This window comes from Girardinichthys multiradiatus, chromosome X, assembly GCF_021462225.1.
Source record: "Girardinichthys multiradiatus isolate DD_20200921_A chromosome X, DD_fGirMul_XY1, whole genome shotgun sequence".
In the NCBI taxonomy this organism is placed as follows: domain Eukaryota; kingdom Metazoa; phylum Chordata; class Actinopteri; order Cyprinodontiformes; family Goodeidae; genus Girardinichthys; species Girardinichthys multiradiatus.
The window spans coordinates 21,051,896-21,076,761 of NC_061817.1; the positions used below are offsets into that span (position 1 = coordinate 21,051,896).

The following is a 24,866-nucleotide window of genomic DNA, read 5'->3' on the forward strand; positions in this document are numbered from 1 at the left end:
TAGAAGAAGGTCATATGGTCTGATGAGTCCAGATTTACCCTGTTCCAGAGTGATGGAGGCATCAGGGTAAGAAGAGAGGCAGGAGAAGCGATTCACCCATCATGCCTAGTACCTACTGTACAAGCCTGTGGGGGCAGTGCTATGTTCTGGGGTTGCTGCAGGTGGTCAGGTCTGGGTTCAGCAACAGCATGTGTTGAAAGAGCTCAGCTGACTACCTGAATATACTGAATGACCAGGTTATTCCATCAATGGATTTTTTCGTCCCTGATGGCACGGGCATATTCCAAGATGACAATGCCAGGATTCATCGGGCTCGAATTGTGAAAGAGTGGTTCAGGGAGCATGAGACATCATTCTCACACATGGATTGGCCACCACAGAGACCTAAACCCGCTTGAGAATCTTTGGGATGTGCTGGAGAAGGCTTTGTGCAGCGGTCAGACTCATCATCATCAATGCAAGATCTTGGTGAAAAATTAATGCAACACTGGGTGGAAACAAATTTTGTGACATTGTAGAAGCTTATCGAAACAATGCCACAGCAAATGCATGATGTAATCAAAGCTAAAGGCGGTCCAACGAAATATTAGAGCGTGTGACCTTTTTTTTGGTGGCAACTTTTTTTTTGGCCAGGCAGGTATGGTGGAGAATCTGTGATGCTGTGATGCTGTGAGCCTGTTCATGGCATCACAAACTATTTAAAAATACCAAGAGATAAAAAAAAAAATAATCCAGTGGATTCTTCCAAAAAAAGTGAAAATGGGTTTTCATTGGGTAAAGAGGGTAAAGAATATAATATAAATCCAGTGCATCATGGAAACCACTGGACTGTAAATGTGTTTGACATGGGTAACGCCAGACTAGTCACTGTCAGAACCTACAAGAAGAGACACAAAGATAAATTCAGTTCAGTGTGCAACATGATGGACAGGAAGCCATTAATATGTTGCAGTAATTCAAACGCATCAAAGCAAACATTCCTGACTAAGCCCGGACTCACCTTTATGTCAGCCTGATATGTAAAGTCACTGACTTTCTCTCCATTTGCCACGACATAAAGAGGCGGTGAACTCACTCCAAACACCCGAAGGCCTCCCAGCAGCAGACTGGCCAAGGCCCCACTCAGGTTCAGAGGGTCACTAACTATCTGTGACTAAGTCAAAGTAAGGATAATTAAACACATTTGTATTTTATTGGGAATTTTATTGATAAACCAAAGTAGAGCATAATTGAAAAGTGGAAGGAAATGATACATGGTTGTCTTTGTGTTCTCTTAACAAACACAAATCTGAAAAGTGCGGCATACATTTGTATTCAGAAGAAAGCCTTTGCTGAAGGAAAGCCAACAAGTCCTCTTTAGTTTTCTACAAGACGTATAGGGGACACAGCAAAATCTGGTCAGATGAGACCATAACTAAATCTTTTTCCTTTCATGCAAAACCCTGTTTTACCCATCCCTGTGGTAAAACATGGTGGTGGCAGCCTCATGCTGTGGGTATGTTTTCCTTCAGCAGGAACGGGGGAGTTGGCTAGAGTTGATTAGAAGATGAATGGATCAAAAAACAGGACACTGGAAGAAAAACCTGCTAGGTCGCAAAAGACTTGGAACTTTGAATAATCCATGAATCATTTTCCTTCCACATGACCATCACGCACCACTTTGTGTTGGTCTATCACATAAAATCCTACTATAATACACTCAAGGTTGTGGTTGAAATGCGACAAAATGTGGGGAGGTTGAAGCCGTGTGAATACTCTTGCTAAACATCGCACCTACCTGTCCAGCAGTGAAAGTAACATAACAATAATTGCGTGTTTCAAAAGTCCTGAGACCATGCCCGTCATCCCAGAACAAGTCCCCCCAAGCCCTGCCACTGGTGGATAGCGCCACCGTCAGGAAAAAAGGGTTTCCACGTGAAGCTGCAGTGGTCAAAGCAGGCTCCTTCACAGGAAACAAAACAGGATGATGCGGCATTTTAAAACACATTTTTTTACTTGTATTTATGTAGGATGATATGACACAATCAAATACAACATTTGACCAACGACACCATCAAACTAATGAACGTAGCATAAATAATCTCCAACCAAGGAGCTGTACAGCTTATCAAGCAAATCCTGTACAGCAATAATTGGACTACAGTAAACTTAAATATCTTAGTGAACAAATGATCACCTTATCCATGACACAGAGACAAAAACTAAAATAAACCCCAAGATTCATTCTCATAAATTCTGCAGAACCGACACCCACCTGCTGGGGGATGATGTGCCCCGCCCTCACATGAACGTTGATTGTTTCCAGAGGGGCAGGTAGCTGAAAGTACTGACCGTTACTGTGGAATGGCTGACCCTTCAGAAAGCAAAGAGATGTAAATAGAATAGTACGGTTATTATACTCCCTAACGTTTCACATTTTGTCATATTATAACCACAAACATCAGTATAATTGATTTAGATTTTATGTGATTGTAGTACTGCATAATTGTGACGTTTTTACATTTTTTTACAAATAAAAATTTGAAAACTGTGCATTTGTATTCATCCCCGAGTCAATAGTATGTAGAACCACCTTTCATTCTTCTTTCCAAAATAACTCAAGATCAGTCTGATTGGATAGAGAGCATCTGTGAAAAGCATTTTTAGTTAAGTATTATTTATTATGAATTAGGTCTAGACTTTGACTGGACCGTTCTAAGACGTGAATTTACTTTGATCTAACCCATTACATAGTAGCTCTGGTTGAATGTTTAGTCGTCCTGCAGGAGGATGAACTTTCCGTCTAGCCTCAAGATTTTGCAAAGTCCAGCAGGTTTAATGTGGGTCTCATTTTAGCAGAGCACCTTCTTCCATAGGTTTGCTGTGTCCCCTGCATGACTTGGGACAAACTGCAAACAGTGTTTCTCTTTGCTATTTTTCAACAAGTGCTTTCTTTTTACCACTGTTCTATAATGGCCAGATCGGTGGAGGGCACAAATATTAGTTGTTCTTCCAACAAATTATCTGAGTAGATAATCTCTGCAGCTCCTCCAGAGTTACCATAGGCCTCTTGGCTTATACTTTGGTAAATGCTCTCCTTGAGGCCTTTACAGAACAGCTGGATTCATACTGAGATTTAAGACACAAAAGTGTCCTCTGTTTACAAATTAGTGAGTTCGGAACCAAATTGGTTGCACTAGCCTTTATGAAAGGGTTCTAGATTAAGGGAGCCGAGTACAAAATCATGCCACACTTATCAGATTTTCTTATCTGTAAAAAGATTTCTAAAAGAAAATGCATTGAAGTTTGTGGTTGTAATGTCCAAGGGGATTGAACACTTTTGCAGGTGACTGTCTTTGTTGCCGTAGTAGACGGTAATGAACCTGTGTGGCCCCTCACATTATGCAGGTGGTACCAAGTGCCAGCTGGCAGGTAGATTCTCAGTTCTACCGCCGCTTGCTCTAAAACCGGACTGATGAGAAGTGAACTCCCCCACAGGAACTGTTGGTCTAGGGTCAGACAGTTAGGGTCGGTGGGAAACCTGAGAGTTACAAAAACACAGAGAGAAAATAAAAAAATGGTTGAGATATTTTAGTTAAATGTGACATTAAAAGGACAGAAGAAGAAGAAAGTACATACTCCATGAAGAGGGGCCTAGCAACAGTGTCAGCAGATGTGTGCGCATGATGGAAGAGTGTATAGAGGAACGGGAGAAGGGAGTAGCGAAGGTTCAACGCACTCCGCATGGCTGCTTGGGCCTTCTGCCCAAATACATACGGCTCTTGAGGCTGAGGGACGAGGGACAAGGGAAAACAGGGTTACATCTTCTCATGATACGAAACAAATATTCCAGACCCATGATTACAGATGCAACAAAGTCTCACAGCGTTGGGCTTGTCATTGTGGTTCCTCATCAATGGATAAAAGGCACCAAGCTGCATCCATCGCACACACAACTCCTCTGTGGTGTTGCCTTCGAAGCCGCAGATGTCCGCTCCCACCAGGGGCACTCCAAACAGGCTGAACTGCAGCACCGCTGTGTAAAAATAGTACAGAAGCTCTCTGTAAGACTTTAAACTCCTGGATGTTAAGCAATGTTTAGCAAAAGTTTGGATGCCTCAATTAATTGAGACCCTTATTGAAATTTCCACAAAAACGCACCGTTGTGACCTTTTGACACTTGGCATTTACTCACCAGCGATGGAGAACCGAAGCTGTTCCCAGTCACTCCTCACATCTCCTGTCCACACTGCAGAAAAACGCCCAATGCCAGGGAAAGAGGATCGAGACAAAACAAAGGGTCTCCTCCCCTGAATCTTCATGAGAGCACTAAGCAGGAAAATGTAGTAAACAAGATAAACATGCAACAAAAGAAATAACTAAATCTGCATGCAGTATGAAGAGTGACTTTTGTGGTAGTTTTTATCTCCCTATTCTTACATTGGTGTTATAATACCTTATTCACATGGTTGCATGGTCTGACCTGTGCGTTGCATAAGCTTCAGTCAATCCGTACAGATTGTGCAGGTTGTAATGACTGGACAGCTTCTGCTGTGCCGACATACAGATGGTTCCTGAGTTTAACTGGCCGCCAACCACCCCTGTTTGCGTGATATTTAGAGAAAAACACACTAAAGATTTGTAACAGTAGTCTAAGTGATAAAAACGTAGTATTTTATTGGGATTCTGTTAAGGTGGAACATTTTTACTGATAAAAATCTGAAAACCATGGCATGTCTTTGTATTCATCCCCACTTACTCTGATAACACCAAACAAAATCAAATGCAACAAGCTCTCTTTACAAGTCACCTAAATAGCGAACAGAGTCACAGTGTGTTCAATTTCAACTTAGTATTAACGCAGCTATGAAACAGTGAAACATGGTGGTGGCAGCATCATGATGTGGGGATTCTTTCATATCACTTGTTAAAAGAAAGCTCCAAAGGTAAGCTAGGTGGAGGGGCAGAACAAACATGTGGAAGAAGGTACCCTGGTCAGATGAGACCGTAATTGATATTTACATGCAAAAATTTTATGTTTGGCGGAAAATAATACACATGGCGAAACATGGTGGAGGCAACCTCATGATGTGGGGATGCTTTTCTTCAGCAGGGACAAGTAAGATGGTCGGAGTTGAAAAACAAATGGAGCTAAAAACAATTCTAGAAGAAAGCCTGTTGAAAGCAGGACAAGGAAAAAAACTCTTGTAATGGTTGTTTAATGATGCTTTCAATCATGCCCGACTGAGCTTGAACTGTTTTGCAAAAGATGAATGGGCAAAGGACTTGCAGCTGTAATTGCAGCAGAAGGTAACTCTACAAAGCATCGACCCAGAGGGTTTTAAAAACAAACGCGCACCACATTTGTCAGATTTCTTTTATTGAAAGTTATCTTCTCTCTTCCAATTCATAATCATGGATTACTTTGTGTTGGTGTAAAAAAACTAAAATCCCATTAAAATACATTATGTGACAAACTACATATATGTTCAAGGAGTGTTAATACTTTTACATGGGCATTGTAGTTGGAAAATTGCAAACCAGTGATATGTAACACACTTACTGGGCGTGTATGGTGGTTTCTCAAGCTCATTGTCGGGGCAGCCCTCCACTGATCCCTGGACGAAACTGGATGGTTCATTCATATCCTGTCATTATTTTAGAGATTTTAGCCTGCAGGTACACAACTCTGTCTTTTAAATATAAACCAATGGTCTATTTTGTATGCTTCTTTGTTTGTGTACTCACAATCCACACACCATCTACAGGAACTTTGGAATAAAAGATTCTGATGCAGTCCTCCCACCACTGCCTGGCCTCAGGGTTGGTGAAGTCAGGAAATGCTGTCGGGCCGGGCCAAACCTGTGTGCACCGGACAAAACCCCGCTGAAATGAAGATAAATGAAGAGCTAAATAGTATAGTATCTCCAAATAATGACCTAAAGAAGGATCTAACCTTCCCTATCAGAATGTGCCCAGTTGCATTTTTAAGAAATACATCTCGTTTCACACCGTCTTCAAAAGGAGGGTATGTTCCAGGGGGGCTGGTGCTGCTAATGCCTGGGTCCTAAGGCAGAACAAACCAAGATAAAACACTGGAGTTACACTGTAAAAGAGTTTTGCTGCCATCTACTGGATGAGTTGATCAATGACTACTTTTACTCTTATTTAATTGAGCATGCTGTGGGAAAAGAATGTTTCAAGATCTTGCTTTTTGGGTTTCCTTTTTGAGTTCTAATGAAAGGAAATCTCTGATAATTAAACATGTCATATTTCAAAGATATCTTACCAGAATGAGGATGTACTTCATGCCTTTCTTATGAAACTCCTGCACCATCTCTGGAAGGTCACCAAATCGCATCGGGTCAAAGGTAAACACCCTTCGCTTGTCTGCATAGTCTAAGTCATTCCACTGTACATCCTGGTGGTAAATTACATTAAATACTCTTAATAACAAGTGAAATAATTATACTTTAGATCTTTACTCACTCTGATTATGGTAGAACTGATCCTGCTTTTATAAATATGAATATACTTAAATTACTGGGCCTTTTGCAATATTTGCAGACCTTATTTGTAAAGTTCTTTAATAAGTTCCTGTGAAATAAAATCAAAAGATTCCAGATCGCTTCCCTCTGTACACAGTTCACAGTTACTGATGTAATTAAGGATGTAACATATTACTAAACTCAGACATGCGTACTTTTATCAGTTTGTAATCAAATAAAGAATCAAAATGTGCAAAAGACTGAGTATATTTTGCCTTTACACAATTGCTATTGGTTTGATTTACCATGGGAAAGTTTGCACTGTGCATGCGTTGTGCAACCATGCGAGTTGCATTACTAGTCACATAACCCCAGCGACAAAGATGAAAGCCCAGTGACCAATAAGGAGGCATCATGGGATACCCTGGAAATAGAAAATCGTTATTCATGCATGTTTGTACGTCTCTTACTATTTGGATATTTGTTACTGAAGCTCAATAACAGCTAAAGACATACCAATGACCTGGAGGTACTGTCGTATCACACTTTGAGGGTCAGGGCCCAAAAAAATGTACAGATCCAGGATTCCACCAGTGGACACCCAGGTGAGAGCTGGAGTTGGCTGCAGCATCACTTCTACATAGACATTTAAAAAGAGAAATGAGTACATTGTTGTAAATAAGCGCTATATAAAGAAATAAACTGAAACTATCTCTGTAGTTATGATGCCATAGGCAGCATCATTCACTTTTCAGATTTGTATCTGTGAAGAAATTTAAACCAGTTATTCTTTTCCTCTCACTTCAGAATCATGCACAGCTTTATCTTGGGCTATCAATTTAACTTACTGATAAAATAACTTGGAGATGTTGATTGCAACATGAAAAAATGTTAAAACAGTTCAAGGGGTAGCAATGCCTTTTATGCACTGTACAATAACGTGTTTATTATCCAAGAGGGGAATTATATGGAGGGTTTAGCACCAGTCAAATGGGACATTATCAGCACAAAATTGCATATAAGAGGACAAACCATGAAAACAGGTTGAGGCATATGTTTCTGTAAAATAATCCATTGGAGCAAATACTGTTAGAGGCAGTGTGCTTAGGGAAATAAAGTGGTACCGATTGCATTGCTGTTGAGAAGGAAAGCTCCATGTGCAAAGCCGTTCTCTTCCTGCACCATATAAAATGGATGGGAGCCATAGAGGTTAGCGTCAGCCTGCAGTGAAATACAGTTTTATATATATATATATATATATAAAAAAAAAAATATATATATACACACAGCAGGAAGCAGGGTAAGAAGACAGGCATGCATATAAAGAATCCAGTCTCAATGTTGCCGATAACGTTGCTAATATTTGGCAACCTACTTGTCGGGTCGGCGCAGTCACTTCAACAGACTCACATGTGGGGCCATGTCTCTGTTCCAAAGAGTCAGTGATGTCCAGTTCAGGTCCAGGACGAGAGGCGTGTAATGCTCTCCAAGGCCAGACACCAGGGAGGAGGCCAGTGTGGTGGACAGCTGCAGGTACTGGTCAGCAAACAGCAAGGGAGCAACTGTGGTGTTCATCCTAAACTCAAACAAACAAACAACCAATCTTTTTATCAATTTGCACCAAAAAGGGCAGCAGACTAGAAAGGCTGGACAGAGATGACAATGATGACTATAAAGGGATTAAAAAAGACAGAGTTACATACAGGACCCTTCCATTGGACTTGCGTTGCACTACGAAACCGAAGGGATCATGCTGGTATTCTGTGGTGTAGAGGACATCCTGGGTATACGCTTCTGTCTGAGGAGTGCCACCTGGGAGGGGGACTTCATACCGCTGAGAGGAGGGGTCCTTTACCTTCAGAGAAAACTTATGTCACTCAAAACCAAAAACAACCACCAACACATCTAGATGCATGAATGTGAAGGATCAAATGTCCTGAAGAAATACATGTAAGTAGAGTTTGTAAAATATTCTGTCTTGGAAGAGGCATTTATACTCTTGAACATTTTCACTTTTTCATCAAGTAACAACCACAAACTTCACTGTAATGTTTGGTCACTTCATTTGACTCACCATCACAAAGTACAAGGGTTGGACAATGAAACTGAAACACCTGGTTTTAGACCACAATAATTTATTAGTATGATGTAGGGTCTCCTTTTGCAGCCAATACAGCGTCAATTCGTATTGGGAATGACATATACAAGTCCTGCACAGTGGTCAGAGGGATTTTAAGCCATTCTTCTTGCAGGATAGTGGCCAGGTCACTACGTGATACTGGTGGAGGAAAACGTTTCCTGACTCGCTCCTCCAAAACACCCCAAAGTGGCTCAATAATATTTAGATCTGGTGACTGTGCAGGCCATGGGAGATGTTCAACTTCACTTTCATGTTCATTAAACCAATCTTTCACCAGTCTTGCTGTGTGTATTGGTGCATTGTCATCCTGATACACGGCACCACCTTCAGGATACAATGTTTGAACCATTGGATGCACATGGTCCTCAAGAATGGTTCGGTAGTCCTTGGCAGTGACGCGCCCATCTAGCACAAGTATTGGGCCAAGGGAATGCCATGATATGGCAGCCCAAACCATCACTGATCCACCCCCATGCTTCACTCTGGGCATGCAACAGTCTGGATGGTACGCTTCTTTGGGGCTTCTCCACACCGTAACTCTCCTGGATGTGGGGAAAACAGTAAAGGTGGACTCATCAGAGAACAATATATGTTTCACATTGTCCACAGCCCAAGATTTGCGCTCCTTGCACCATTGAAACCGATGTTTGTCATTGGCATGAGTGACCAAAGGTTTGGCTATAGCAGCCCGGTCGTGTATATTGACCCTGTGGAGCTCCCGACGGACAGTTCTGGTGGAAACAGGAGAGTTGAGGTGCACATTTAATTCTGTCATGATTTGGGCAGCCGTGGTTTTATGTTTTTTGGATACAATCCGGGTTATCACCCGAACATCCCTTTCAGACAACTTCCTCTTGCGTCCACAGTTAATCCTGTTGGATGTGGTTCGTCCTTCTTGGTGGTATGCTGACATTACCCTGGATACCGTGGCTCTTGATACATCACAAAGACTTGCTGTCTTGGTCACAGATGCGCCAGCAAGACGTGCGCCAACAATTTGTCCTCTTTTGAACTCTGGTATGTCATCCATAATGTTGTGTGCATTTCTATATTTTGAGCAAAACTGTGCTTTTACCCTGCTAATTGAACCTTCACACTCTGCTCTTACTGGTGCAATGAGCAATCAATGAAGACTGGCTACCAGGCTGGTCCAATTTAGCCATGAAACCTCCCACACTAAAATGACAGGTGTTTCAGTTTCAATGAAATTTGCATGGTTTTCAACATTTTTTATAAATGAAAAATCTGACAAAAGTGGCATGCATTTGTAAATAGACCCGTTAACTCTGACACCCCTAAATAAAACCAGTGCCAGTGTTTTCTGAAATTAAATACTCAACCTGAGTCCATCTGTGTGTAATTTAATCTCTCAAAAAAACACAACAGCTGTTTGGCGAAGGCTGAATATGAAAAATGAACTTAAGTCAAAAAACGTTTACCAGTAATTACGGTAAAAATTGAATCTAAAAATATTTGCTCAGGAAGACTGAAAACAAATGCACGTCAAACTTTAAATATTTTCAACACTATGCACCATTTTCCTCCCACATTGCAATAATGCAGCACATTGTGTTGCTCCATCACATAAAATCTCTGTGAAATACATTGATGTTTGTAGGTGTAATGTGAATGTATGGGCTATTTAATCAAACAACTAAATTCTGTAAATTATATTCCATTACTGGAGAAAAAAATGACATAAACTACTACAAAAGAGTGCAAGAAAGCATAGAAGCAAAGAAATGAGAAAGCTGGTTTGGTGAAGAAATTCTACACAACATTAATTGTTAAGAGTTGCATTCATTTTTTTATTTGAAATACTCACAACAATGTGAAAGCAACTTGAAGACTCCTCTATGACTTCCAGGCTCAGAGTAGAAATATCTTTGGGAAGATAGGATGGGGTGACCCGGGTCAGGGTGGCAATTTGACCCCTCCTACTGGGGGTGAGGGGTCCCATGGTATAGCCTGGGTACAGAGCAGGGTAGAAGCACCAGGGTGGTCCTGCAGATCTGGGCAGAGGAGCATAGCAGCACCCCCTCTCCTCACACTCCTCCTGGCTCAGCAGCCTGTCCCTGCCACAGTCAAACCGACTCTCCGGAGCCGTGGTGCATTCAGTTTGTCTGGAATTCCCAGAACTTTGGAGGCTTTCTGGGTGGATGTCATTCTTTGAAATACTCTTTGGTACGCCAGGATAATAATAACCAGTCTTTTTATGTGCTATAACCTCATTATGATCGTAATGAACTGACCAAACGAGTCTGCCTTCATTGCTGAACAAAAGGTCCCTGTGTAAACACACTAGCAAAGAAAGAGAAAGGAGCACGGTGACAGTTAACTTAGACAAAATACCCATCCTACAAAAACAGACCCATAGAAACTCCTGTTTAGCGAACCCTGTTATGTCGAAGCTATAAATGCTAACTTAGAAAATACGAGTCGTCTCGTCCAGTAAAATGTCGGCGTAAAAGCGAATAAAATGAAACTGGTAACAAAAGCAAACCACTACAGCAAATTAATCTGTACCGACGTTACAGCTAAAAGAAGAAACAGTTGGCGTCAGAAAGGATAAAAATACTAAGGCAAGCGTGATGGGACAAACAAGCTCAAACTCCCAATACTTATTGGTAAAATAGCGAAAACAAGGAGCCCCCCTACCAACCCAAATAAATTAATGATTTTCAACTGTTTCATATAAATACAGAAAAAATAAAGACGGAATTTATCCACCTGTCAGTGGATCAACAGCTTCCTGACGGACCGACAGCAGCAGGTGAGACTGGGGAGCATCTTCTCCCGATCCAGATCAATAAGTACTGGTGCCCCCCAGGGGTGTGTTCTATCCCCACTCCTCTTCTCCCTGTACACAAATGACTGCACCTCATCGGACTCGTCTGTGAAACTCCTTAAGTTTGCAGACGACACCACTGTCATTGGACAGATCCAGGATGGTGATGAGTCTGCATACAGACAGCAGGTGGATCGGCTGGTACGCTGGTGCGGTCAGAACTACCTTGAACTGAACCCACTCAAGACTGTGGAAATGGTGGTGGACTTTTAGAGAACACCACCCCCATACACCCCCCTCACCATCCTCAACAACACTGTATCGGCCGTGGACCACTTCAGGTTCTTAGGAACCACCATCTCTGAGGACCCGAGATGGTCTTCACACATAGACACTGTTCGAAAGAAGGCCCAGCAGAGACTGTACTTCCTGAGGCAACTCAAGAAGTTCAACCTTCCACAGGAGCTGCTGGTCATCTTCTACACTGCCATCATTCAGTCTGTCCTGTCTTCATCCATCTCAGTGTGGTTTGGATCATCCACAAAACAGGACAGGTCCAGACTGCAACAAATAATCAGGACTGCAGAGAGAATAATCAGAGCTGACCTTCCCTCCATCCAGGACTTATACAGGTCTAGGGTCAGGAAAAGAGCTGCTAAAATCTCTGCCGACCCCACACACCCTGCACATAAACTGTTTAGAGTTTTACCTTTAGGCCGCCGCTACACAGCACTGTTTACTAAAACCAGCCGCCACAGAGACAGTTTCTTCCCCCAGTCTGTTTCACACTTATTTACACTGAATCTCAAGAGAGTGATCAGACCCCTGGCTCGGACCCAGTTGAGCAAGGACTCTTGCTGGTTCTTGTTCTTATATACACATAACCTTGTCAATAGAACTATTTGACAAAAGTAGGTTTCACATTCAAAGCTTCACTCTATTGAATAGAAGCTAAGGAATTAGCATCAATCATTAACATTAGAACAAAAATGTTATTCAAATAAGGTTATCCATTATTGAAAGACTGATAAATACTGACAGGAATTCAGACAAGGCTTCATTTGAGCTCAACACATAACACTACAAGAACTTTATAGAAAAGATTAAAGATGAATGTCACTTTATGTCTTTAGCATTACAAGAAAATAGTAAATGTTTTTCTAACATTTTAATGATTGACAAGTCTACCTCACAAACATTAATTCAACTGTGAAATGATTTAATTTGTGTTGAATTTAATAAACTGATGGATTCCAGATGACAAAATTTTAGTTAAAAAGAACATTTTTATTACATGGAAATATATGTTATACATAGGCATTTTAACAACATGGATCTTTACAGCCTCCAATGTTTCCTTGATTAAAAAAAAAAAAAAACACAATTTAATATGAAACTAAGCCAAGGCCCACTAACTGGTTTGCAGATTTCCTTTAGCAAAATTAGGTCTTTCAAAGTTTCTGTAAAGCATATTGGATTTTTTAAATTCTACCATGGAAAGCATTGTTCTTCAGCTCACAAACACATTATTGATATATTAAAATGACAAAACAGCAGACAATAGTTGGTCAACATTTTCTATGAAATTTTATATATTTTAAACACATTGAGAAATAGAAAAAAGAACAAATAGCGCAAAATGTGAATATTAAATAATCTTACCACTTAAACAACAATGCAGTTCTCAATTAATAGCATTATCTGAGGTTGTTTTGTGGGATTAGCTTTTTCTAAAACAATACTTATGTGATTGTCAAACTATTTTTTGACAAGAATGTTGCATGCAACAGGACCTCTAAAGGTGAAACCCAGGTAGAAGGTGATGTTTTCATTCCCATGAGGCACTGAAGGCACAAAAAGTGGCAGGATATTAAACTTCTTTTTCTGGGGACCCTCAAGGTACACCACCCTATCCTCAGTCCATCCAGACACACGTTTCAGCATGCTGGCAATCTCAGGACTTTTCCATGCCTCACCGCTGAACCACTTCAGGCGCTTCTCAGAGACTGAGAACCACTTTGTCGTTTTGTCAAACTTTCTCTTGTGGACAAATTTGTCCAGCCCATTCCCGTTTCCCAGGAAAAAATGGGTGTAGATCCTTCTTTTCCGCTGAGGAATATCTTTCATCTTTGTCCAGTAGTCTTTTTCAAGGTGCTCAACAGCTGACTGCACAATTTCATATTTGCTTTCTCTCTCTTGGTTTGTATCATGATCCTCGGGCCAGAAAAGTATGGTAAGCAAGAACAAGGCACTTGGCAAACATTTCCTTTTATCCGAAGGAAACTGGCGACAAAGAGCCTGTAGCTCTTTCAGAGGATCTGCCTTCTGTGGCTGAGGGGACAGGCAGTTTAAGGAAATATGTGCTGCTATGTAATTTACAATATCCATTTGAGTAAATTTGGCCTTCAATGGGTTGGTAGGGTAGAAAGTGAGGATATGCTCCAAACGGCGTACTGCATCCTTTTGGTCAGATAGTTTGGAGAGTATGGATATTATGTTCCCTCCACCAAGATGATAGATTATCATGCGTTTTTTAAAAGGAGTAAGTTTGTTTTCGAGTGTCTGGCCTTTTTGCAGAAGCACAACAGAATCTGCTTCACTAAAGTACTTTCCATACTCAGCAGATTTCTTTGCCAGCCATGTGAGTGGATGACTTATTTTTTCCTCAGGACTTTCAGATGTCTCCTCTTCGTCTCCAATATCTGTCTGGAAGTAGCTGAGGTCTTCTGAAATCCATTCAAGGGCATCTTGCATGGTCTGGTGAAGGTTCTTCAAACGGTCATGAAACGGCTCCCAGGCACGGTCGAGTTCCTCTGGGATGTAGTCTGTTAGCAGGTACTTCATACATTCTGCGTGGCCGTTGGTTCGGTTTGCAAACACTTGAAGTGAAGAGATTAGTTTGAGAAGGCTGCATCCAACCTCGACCTCAGCAAAAAACCCAGAGCTGTTAACATTTTCCATGTCTGCACTGGCTGCCCTCTCACATTCTTGAAAGCAATCAAGGGCTTTCAGAGCGGTCTCCACAGCATCCATTGTATTTTGGGCAGTCTTCAGTGTGCTCTCATTTTCCATTGCTTTGCATTTTGCTTGAAACCATTTTCTGTACACCTGCCCTTTTGTGTCTAGTATGTACGAGTCATTGGGCCGCTTCTTGGCTGCTGTCTCTGCCCAGTGTTTTGCCTCTTCAAACTTCTCGTAGGTGTAATGAAGACGAGCAAGCTGCTGTGCAAAGAACGGATCTTGATGAAAACGCTCAAATGCTTCCTTTAACAGCTCAATTGCTTCGTTGGGGTTTTCCTCATTGTTACATACATGCTCAATAAGGGGAGAGAAGAAACTGTCATATTTATCACCTTTACTTATTCTGGATCGCCTTAGGAAGAGCTGTCTCAAAAATGACAAATACTCCTCTCTTCCAAATCGGTGCTCAAAAAGCACATTCTCGCAGAGAAAATTCATTGCCAATCTGCTTTGGGTCTGTTTGCCTCCAAGAAGTTGTTGCAGAATTTCCTTTGCCACAAGGGGGTGGATGATCCTGATTGATTCAATGTGTGTCTTTTCGTCTCTAAGGTGCAGGAAGACCAGCTTAGCCTGATCACTGAGTAAACTCTCAAACGCATGCTGGCGGAACCTCTCCAAGTGGACCGTCAAAGCGAGTAAAGCTTCACAATGAGACTGAGAGATAAAAGAGTTTTGAACATACGTGTTCAGCAAAGCAACGTAATGAATCAGGCGAGTCACGATGGATTTTTGGTCAATATCCTGGAGTAAGTGTTTCACAAAGTCTTGAATGTAATCTTGGGAGAATCCTTCACTCATCAAAACAAATGTTAAAATAAACTGAGGTGCAAAGCGTTCCTCGAGAGCTTGCCGTTTTCCAGCGAACTTTCTCTTCTCTTGATCGGACAGCTTGTGGGTTACAGACACGTTCTGTAACGGAGACTCTTTGCATCTCTTCTCTGGATCATGGGAACGTCTGCAGTTTAACAAAATGAAACAAAGGGTTCCGTACTGGATTCGTTTGATGTTTACAGCAACCTCCAGTTCATTCCTCAGATCACCTAGATATTCCTTGTCTGTGTCTTCAAGAAGGAGCAGCACTGGGAGGCACTTCTGGGGATCTTTTTCTTCATATTCTCTTAACTCTACGGCATGTTGAGCAACAAGAGAGGTTGGGTAAGGCTTTACAACTGCACATCTCAGATCCTTCCTGTAGTGCCACAACACCTGTCTTGCCACAGTACTTCCACCACTTCCTGGGTGATGGTAAATGTTTATACAGTTTACTGGAGTCTGATCGATATTGTATTTCAAAGCATCATTAAGAAGTCGGGACGTCTCATGGTATGCATCTCTTTCAATTACCTCTTCGACATATTTGTGCTCAGCGAGCCAGAAATTGAGCCAGGTGACTCTCCCGCCTCGGTAAAACTGTCGTTCAATGTTTTCTTTCTCCTCGTTGATGAATTCTTTGGTGCTTTCATCACAGTGGTTCACGGTGAGAATTTCCAGAGAGTACATTTGTTCTTCTATCTGTGTTTCAAGAAGACATGTCCCTTTCACAAAGACTGGCAGGTGTTTCCTGACATGTGCTTTGACGGGTTGTACGTGCTGCAGGGTTGCATTAATGTGACTCATCTTCATCCCAACAATGCTCGAATTGTTAACAGCTTCTTTTCCACAGGAGCCCTCTGCAAAGCTTTGCCACTTCTGGTAGTTTGTCTCTGATTCACAGATGCAGATTATGTCCTCATGACCTTCCATGTCTGTGAAAAACTCATAAAAGGTGTGCAGGAGTGGCTTCTCTACAGGAGAGGTTAGCAGAAAAATTACTTGAAATGTCCCTTCTGGGAGGATTTGTTTGCAGATCAGAGACACAGATTCCCGCAGGAAAGTCATTTTCATCTTAATCCAGGTCATTTCATCACATGATGTTTCATTCCCTTTGAAATCAGAGCGGCCATTGCAAAATATCCAGCTAGTCTGCTCGAACAGATGCAGGTGGTTTGTGAATTCCTTTATGCTCATACCAGCAGGCAGCCTGTAGCTCTGTAGAAAATGCATGTTTGCAGTATGGTGCTCAAGGTACTTACAGCACAGACCTGATATCTTTGAATCTGGATCAAAGTCAAAGACACAGAACACATTCATGTTGAGTAGCCAGTCGATGTTACTGAGGTCGTTGGATTTGAATTTGTTTGTGACTAGTATGAACCATTTGTCCTTTGCAATGAATTTCTTTCCATTGGTCAGGAGCATTGTGAGCTTTCTTCCAAGATCTTGGCAGATCTCTGGAGCAATGAGGAACTGTTTTTTCTCTGCTTCATCTCTTTGAGCATCACGATCCTTGACTCTCTGGTAGAAATCTCCCACGTCTTTGTCACTAACTGATTCAGTCTTCGAGCCAACTCTTCGTACAATCACTTCTTTCTCAAACTCTAATTTGTTAGTTGCCTCTTTGAAATTTGGCAGACGCACTGCATACACCTTATTCTTTACAATGCTTAATAAAGGCACAATGTCTACCTCCACCACATACCTCTTTTCTGTACTTTCTCGATCCATAACCTCAATGAACCTTGGTGGCCGCACACACTGGAGTACCTGATCCTTGTCAGAGCGGAAGCTTCTTTCACTGAGGTCCAAAGAGTCTACATAAATGTCCTTTTCTTTTACAGGGATCCCAATTATCTCACCATGAACATATCCTTCATTCTCCTTGCTGTCCATCACACCAAAGTGTATTGTGCCATTTGATCTGACATTCATGCAACCGATTGCAAATTTAAAAACTTCCCTGGCGAACTTTGCTTGGAGTCTTGTGCGGTCCAGTGTAGCAGCTAATGCAAAAGACTTATATTCATGGCAAGGAGATGTCAAATTGAAAGCCCCTGATTCAGGTTGGAGCACTCTGTGCTTTACATAGATAAAATCAATCCCTTCTTCATCAAACGGTCTTGGTTTGCAGTCCTCCTTTGAAGACGACCCACATTCTTTCCAAACAGCTTGTCTCTCTTTAGAAGCGTCTTTGTCTCTCACAGTAACTTCAGAACTTTCCTCTGTTGTTTGAAGACCTTTAACTGATTTCTTTTGCTTCAACTCAGAGCTTTTGCCAGTAGTGGGCTGTTTGTTCCTCTGAGAATTAAGCATTGAGTCTCTTTCTTGAATAATCAAATGAGCAGGCCCTGATTTCATGCAAATCTGTGTTTTTAAAAAGTCCTCAGTCAGTGCAAGGAGTGTTCGTCCATCTACTTCCTCTTCATGAAGCTTCTTTATGTACTGCTCCTTCACTCCAATTGAGCTTAGCCAGGCACTTACATCAATCTCAGTCCAGTTTATAGGTGACTTTTCAAGGTGTTCTGCTAAAAAAGAGAGACAAAAAAATTATAAAGTTGGACTTTTTATTGAAATCAGAAAACAAAGTTCATTTTTTGGTAACAGATTTACTTTTGGAAATATTGTCACTAGGTTATTTTATAGATATTTTTTATTTACTTTCTACAAATTCAGAAGTTTGCATAAGATTACTATGCCTTTAAACATTATGCATGTACACACGGAAACACAAAACTTTAGGTTACTTTCGTAACCCCGGTTCTCTGAGTAGCATGAGTGAGTGTCTCACATTGGGAACGAACTCGGCGTGACTTCATCAGAAGCTCATATTACATTACGCCAGACAGGATTAGCTGCAAATAACTCTGTCATAGTCAGAGATGGCAGTGTCCCTCCCTCTATTTATAGGGCTGTCGCTGCACTGACAGTTTATTCAAAAACTTTCACCTCTTCCTTGCAAAATCGGAGCAAGGAGGGTTACTTTGAGGCTTTGAGGTCACTGAGCTTTGAGGGCAGAGGTTTCTGCTGTGCAGTTTGCACTGTTGGTAGTCTTGGGATCCTGAAGGTGGGAGAAAAGCAAGCTGCTGTGTGGACAAATGTCTGGCACTTGGGGTGCGGGGCCGTGGTCCCAGCGACAAACGTACACCTGGGGAGACAGCTTCAAGACTTCATCATCCCTTTTCTTCTCCTCCAACGTTTTTTGCATCGAGGAGACCACTGCTCAGAACAGCCTGAGGTGTGACAGGGGTGTCCAGGAGGACCTCCTTCTTTTTAGTGGAAAGCGCGGTGAATTTTAGTCACCTGGCTCTCTCCTCCAGAACCATGAGTCCCATGGTTCTGCCCAGAGCCTGGATCAATAATTGATGGAGGTGAGGGCAGTAATCAATTATGATGCACACTTCATCCAATAACGAAGCGTCTGCTGAGGTGGTTATCTGCTTCTTGGGTTCTGCCTGATAAGCCATCAGCAGCAAGACGTTCAGACCACGGACTGAGGGCACTGCTGCTCCGTAAGATTTAACCCCCAGGCCAGACTGAAAACGGTCCGCTTTAGACACTGATATGGAGGTCTTCCAGTGTAGGTGCGCTGTGCCCGCCGGCTCAACTGGAGGCATCTGGCGGAGACCGCACTTTTCCATCCCGTCACAATCCAGCACAGAACTGCCAGACACCGAGGGCTTCTCCTTAAAGGGCTTGTTGCGCCAGGAGACAGGCAGTTCTTCCAGTAGCTCCGAGAAAAACGGCATGAGTTGTCTGCCTGTTTTCCGTGATCTGGGCAGCTTCTCTCTGTCGAAATGGGAACAGACTACTTCCGGTTCGACCTCAGGCCACTGGATGTTTAGCTATGCAGCAGTGCGTTTGCACACGTTATGCAGATCGAAATCCAGTTCAGACGAGAATAAGCTTTCATGACTGGATTGGTTCTCACCCAAGGAAGCGGGTTTTCCAACCCGAACCGAGGGCGGAGATGGATCACAATCCTCATCATTATTCGAAAAGGGCAGCTCCAACTCCAAGTCAGAGAGCTTTTCGTCTTCCGACATCAGGAAATCCAGCAGGCTGGTTGTGGGAACGTGCTCGGACATTTCAGGTGGCAGTGGCTCCACGGGGTCAAGGATTTCTCCCCAACTTGGCCTGGCTTCTGCATCTGTCTGTCAAAGAAACCACTTCGTCAGCTGGTTCCTGTACGTATGCTGTAGAAGCCATCACTGGGTCGCAGCTGGACCAGACGAGCGACGGAGCACGTTGAGGGAGCCAGCTTTCATTGAAGACTTGACAGTCTCCATGTTTCTGGGAGATTCGGCTTTGAGGCTACGAAAACAAGCTGGTGACAGCTAAGCTAACCAGGCGTGGCTAGGTTTGGGGCAGCGTTGCAGCTTCCCCGTCAGTAGCTTGTACAGCAGGAGTATTGCTACTCTGAGATGGCCAATGTGCAACCGCAACACGGTAAGATGACCCCTTTGGTGAATGGGTCTTGGGGCCCAAAGCGTCCAGTGACCGAGCTTGTGCACGTATCTATGGACAGTTTAGCTAGGCTTCAAGAGAGAGACAGTACCTATGAGAGAGCTGGTTGGATCTTCTGCTCGTAGCGAGAAGATATTTTTGACAAAATACCTTTGCGGATACACTTTAGTTTGTCTCTGTGTGGACAGGGCCTCAGGAGGCAAAATGTGGCAAATCAACTACAGAACAAAAACTAAAGGCCTTGTATAGATCCTGGCTGAAGCTGGTAAAAGAGTGTTACAATGCACAGGGAAAAAGAGTCCTTTACTGACTATGGGCAGAGCTGAAGAGGCTGAAAGGTCATTAAGAGAGGAAGAAGCCATGTCTCCAAAGACATCCTAAAACGCCAGATTGCAGTTTGCCAATGCACTCAGGGACACAGATTTTAGTTTTTTGACACATATCCTGTGGTCTGATGAAACTAAAATTGAGATGTTTGGTCACAATGATCATTGATGCATTTTAAAGAAAGGAGGAAGCTTGGTGTAATAAAAACACCATCCTAACTGGTACACTATACAAAATAGAATCATGAGGAAAGAACATTTTGTGGAAATATTGAATGAATATCTCAAGATAGCCAGGAGGTCAAAGCTTGGGCACAACAGAGCTTCCAAAAAAAAACAACAACAATAACCTATGCATCACACCAAACTACTTTCAAACATGGCTTAAGGACAACTAAGTCAAAGTTTTGGCGTGGCCATCACAAAGTGCTGCTCTCAGTCCCATAGAAAATGTGTGGGCAGACCTTTGAGGTGTGTGTGTCAGCAAGAAAGCAGACAAACACCTGTTCTATTAGGAGGAATGGGGGAAAAATCTAACATTTTGCAAAAATAAATAATTTTGTTAATGTTGACTGACCTAAAACAGGAGATGTTTAGTCTAATTTAAAGCCAAACAGTGAGAACAAATGGTTATAGGTCTTTTTAAACACTGTATGTATATATTTGGTTTCAGCTGTATATCGTGTGTACATATAACCTACCCATGATTCTGTTTCTCCTTCTTTTACTTCCTCAGTTTTCACATGTATTTCTCATCACCTCCACCCTGCAAAAGAAAACAAAATATTACAGCATAATTTAGCTATTAGCTCTCTGTAGGCTCATTTAAATTGCCAAACTACAAGTTACTTTCGTTCTTATTCTATGAAAGACAAACTAGGAGCAAAGGGTTTCCCAATGCATTGGCCAAAGGTTGATTTACCAATATACGGAAATTCACAAATATAACTTATCATTACGATGGATAGTGAAGTTTACATGATGTGCAAGATACATTCACCGGCCACTTTATTAGGGACACCTGTCCAACTGCTAGTTAATGCAAATTTCTAATCAGCTAATCACATCGCACATATTTCAGAAACTGCTGATCTACTAGGATTTTCACGCACTACCATCTCTAGGGTTTACAGAGAATGTTCCGAAAAAGAGAAAATATCCAGTGAGCGGCAATTCTGTGGGCGCACATGCCTTGTTGATGCCAGAGGAGAATGGCCAGACTGGTTCGAGCTGGTAGAAAGGCAACAGTAACTCAAATAACCACTTGTTACAACCTGTAACTCTGGCATATAAAGAGCAAATGTTTCCAAATTCACAAGAGTTGTCCATGATGAGAGGAATAAACACAGCGAAGGACTTGTTGAAAAAAGAATTTGTTCCCATGTTATAGAGGGGGAACTGATTATTTCAGCTGTTTGAAATATTCTGTTCCCCCCTATAATTCAGGCAAATAAAGAGTAAATGTGTCCACATTAACAAGAATAGTTGTGTATGATGTGAGGAATGACCCACTCAAAATATAAGGTGATTGGTTAATCCCTGTCCCATGGGGCAACAAAACATTACGAGGTGTGAGCGTCAGGCTGGAATACTGTGTTCCTCTATGATGTTCCTATAAATATTTTCCCCTCTTTTTAAAAGAGAGGAAATATGTTCTCATACATGACAGGGACAGTATGTTTAATATAGGAATATGTAAAGTACTTAAATAATACTAGAGCGGATTATTTTAAATAAAACAACATCAGATATACCATTATCAAAGCAGTAAAATGTCTTTTATAAATCCAGTATTTTGTCATATTTTACATTAGAACGCAATTTACCAGAAAAATAAGCTACACTCTCATCTATTCAGGAAGCCAACAGAGTGAGCATCCATTGTTTTATATCAGTAATAAAAAAGTAGAAATAAACACGACATGTTGGAAAACAGTGTTTGGTGCCTGACTGATGACTGTCAGGTTAAAGTGAACATGACACAAGTTGGAAAAGACAAACAACACGAAACTGTGCAAAAACAACCTCACAAGACCAGGTTCATTTTGTATTTATTTATTTTTTCTAGGAGCTGTTGATTAAAAATTAAGTAACAACATTGACATGAATACGTATTCTGTTCGGGGGAACAGAATATTTCAGGGGACCAGAATTTCGCACAACACCGGATTTAATACAATCCAACCTGATTTGCTTTGTCAGAAACTCCAGAAGACTCAGGTGGAGGCCTCAACAATCTCCTGGATCAAAGACTACCTGACATACAGACCACAGTTTGTGAGACTGAAGGGTTGTGAGTCTAACCAGGTAGTCAGCAGCACAGGAGCACCACAGGGGACTGTACTCTCACCATTCCTTTTCACTCTGTACACCTCAGACTTCCAGTACAAGAAAGACTCCTGTCATCTGCAGAAATACTCGGATGATTCTGCAGTCGTGGGGTGGATCAGAGATGGACAAGAAGCTGAGTACAGGAAGGTGGTGGACCTCTCTGTGGCATGGTGTGGAAACAATCATCTTATCTTGAATGTGAATAAAACAAAGGAGATGATTGTAGATTTTAAGAGAAACAGGAATAAGTCAAAAACTATTTCCATCATGGGAGAAAAAGTGGAGGTGGTGGAGGAGTATAAATATCTCGGTGTTCACCTGGACAACAGACTAGAGTGGAGATGCAACTGTGAAGCCATCTACAAGAAGGGACAGAGCAGACTGTACTTCTTGAGGAAGCTTAGTTCCTTTGGTGTTTGAAGCAAGATGCTGCATATCTTCTATAAGTCTGTTGTGGAGAGTGTGATCTCTTCTACCATCATCTGCTGGGGAAGCAGCATCAGAGCCAGGAACTTAAAAAAGCTCAACAAGCTGATAAAAAAGGCTGGCTCTGTTCTGGGGACTCCTCTGGAACCTCTGGAGATCATTGTGGAAAGAAGGATTCTTCATAAAATGAAGAACATTATGGAGAACCCTGAGCATCCTCTTTATGAAACTGTCCTACAACAACAGAGTGTCTTCAGTCAGAGGCTTCTTTAGATCTGCTGTAAGACGGAGCGCTACAGGAGATCCTTCCTGCCCACAGCCATCAGCATCTACAACGGCTCTTTGAGGAAACCTTCATAATATGAGCTATAACAACATTTAATTTCCCTTTGGGATTAATAAAGTATTTTTGAATTGAATTAAATTGAATCTAATAGCCGGGTTTCAGTCACGTGATTTTGATGACGTGCGAAGAGGGCGCGATTTCAGTTAAAAAAAAACTTTTTATAGTTTTTTACATCTTTCACCTTTATGAATGACAACCATTGGCACTCGATAATAATGCTTTTCCTTTCTTCTGCTGGAGCGATTGGAGCAGCCGTAAACGGCACAAAACATGGGCGTGTTTACAGATGGCAAATCTGACTTCACTTCCTGCCCTCCATCTGCATTCCGCGCTCTCGCGGCATAGCTATGTGACGTCACGTGCAATACGTGCTAACCAGACGTCACCGTTATGTTTTTTAATAACAACACTTAGACCGCAGGACTTCAATGTCCCTTTACGAGCTTCATAATTATTAGGTTGAGGAGGGAATTGTTTTATAAACATAGATCCACATGACTTTATTTCCACAAATAAATGAAATCATTATTTTAAAACTGCATTTAGTATTTACACAGGCTATCTATGTCTGATAACACTTGTTTTTGTGAAATATCTGCTGGACAACAAACAAAAAGATGCAATCCCAAAAATAACGAATAATATTTGTTCACAACAATTTTCCTTCTGGAAACCAGGAAACTGAGCACTGAACACAAAGTACTGATTCATGTCGCTGAAAAATATGCTGTCAGTCTAATTATATTATAACCATTACTTCAGACAGATCACAAAATCAGATCAAATTTCTCTAAATTTTGAAGTACTCACTTTAGATTGGCAGCCGTGATGCGCATGAAGTCGCTGGTTTAAGGCTGCAAGACAGACATGGAGGATGATTATAGGAACGGTGAGAGACTCAGAAGGTTAGTTATCGAGAATGAATGGCAAACGAGTTTCTTACATTGGATGAAAACCGAGGAAAAAAAAAAAAGTTTGATTCCTTTCTCTCCATTAGGTGGGACTTATTTTTTCAGCCTGTCTGCGAGCTGCAGGCTGCGGTGAGCAGCGCCCACTGCGCATGATCCGAACCTGCCCCCTTAAGTTTCGCTTCTGTGGAAACTTTTAGGGTTGGACATGTGCTATGATAGGATATTAAACTTCAGTTTATAACAGGGCGAGGGCAAATCTGGAGCAAATACTAAAAGGAAGAAGAAACGAACAATGACCCACTTTTCATATTGGAATGCTGGCAAACGTCATTCGAGTTTTCCTCCCTTCAAAGAGCCCAACATGGTAGTTTCGATAATATATCATTCTTGCACTGTCCATTCACAAAGAGTAAAGTTAGGTACTGTATGGGTTCTATCCTGTCTGTGCATTTCATTCCAAAAGCAACAAGCAGCTCCAAACAATGGTTCTTATTTAGCAATTGTAGGTTAATTCTGAGGGGGAACTGCATTAAGAGTATTTTAGTCTATAATCGTCAAACTGACAGGTTTAAATTCAGATTGATGCATAGGTCCTGGGTATTGTGTGTATTTGGCAGCAGAGAGAACATACCAGGCCTTGCAAAAAGATTCATAACCCATTTCACATTTTACCCCATACCACTCACAAACTTCAATGTTTTTATCATGATTTAATGTCACTGACCAACAAAAAGAAGTGGAAAGAAAATAATCCATGCTCTTTAAACTGCAATAGTAATTGCCATGCAATCCCCCTTCCAGTCGCTTTTACATATTGGGCCCCACACGGG

The 24,866-nt window shown here is 41.8% G+C and overlaps 2 protein-coding genes across 4 annotated transcripts; both read right to left on the minus strand.

Annotated features, from left to right (window-relative positions):
• Window positions 1–546: 546 nt before the first annotated feature.
• On the minus strand, window positions 547–11,352 carry gaa (alpha glucosidase). 2 transcript variants are annotated; one of them, XM_047357196.1, is made up of 19 exons: window positions 10,433–11,352; window positions 8,171–8,322; window positions 7,878–8,043; window positions 7,592–7,688; window positions 6,984–7,103; window positions 6,773–6,891; window positions 6,269–6,400; window positions 5,936–6,046; window positions 5,728–5,841; window positions 5,543–5,627; window positions 4,463–4,580; window positions 4,175–4,308; window positions 3,864–4,015; window positions 3,619–3,767; window positions 3,379–3,520; window positions 2,255–2,353; window positions 1,778–1,942; window positions 1,001–1,153; window positions 547–877 (listed from the first exon to the last, which is right to left on the minus strand). In XM_047357196.1, exons 1-19 carry the CDS (start codon window positions 10,961–10,963, stop codon window positions 812–814), a joined length of 2,805 nt encoding a protein of 934 aa, XP_047213152.1. In that variant the 5' UTR covers window positions 10,964–11,352; the 3' UTR covers window positions 547–811. The 2 variants fall into 2 exon arrangements, with proteins under 2 accessions (XP_047213152.1, XP_047213153.1); XM_047357197.1 differs by having other exon boundaries at window positions 7,592–7,643; window positions 10,433–11,345.
• Window positions 11,353–12,661: 1,309 nt separating this feature from the next.
• On the minus strand, window positions 12,662–24,213 carry LOC124862975 (sterile alpha motif domain-containing protein 9-like). Of its 2 annotated transcripts, none has more exons than XM_047357195.1 (4): window positions 24,069–24,213; window positions 23,936–23,979; window positions 20,724–20,788; window positions 12,662–17,754 (listed from the first exon to the last, which is right to left on the minus strand). In XM_047357195.1, exons 3-4 carry the CDS (start codon window positions 20,725–20,727, stop codon window positions 13,154–13,156), a joined length of 4,605 nt encoding a protein of 1,534 aa, XP_047213151.1. In that variant the 5' UTR covers window positions 20,728–20,788; window positions 23,936–23,979; window positions 24,069–24,213; the 3' UTR covers window positions 12,662–13,153. The 2 variants fall into 2 exon arrangements, with proteins under 2 accessions (XP_047213151.1, XP_047213150.1); XM_047357194.1 differs by having other exon boundaries at window positions 12,662–17,757.
• Window positions 24,214–24,866: the final 653 nt, after the last annotated feature.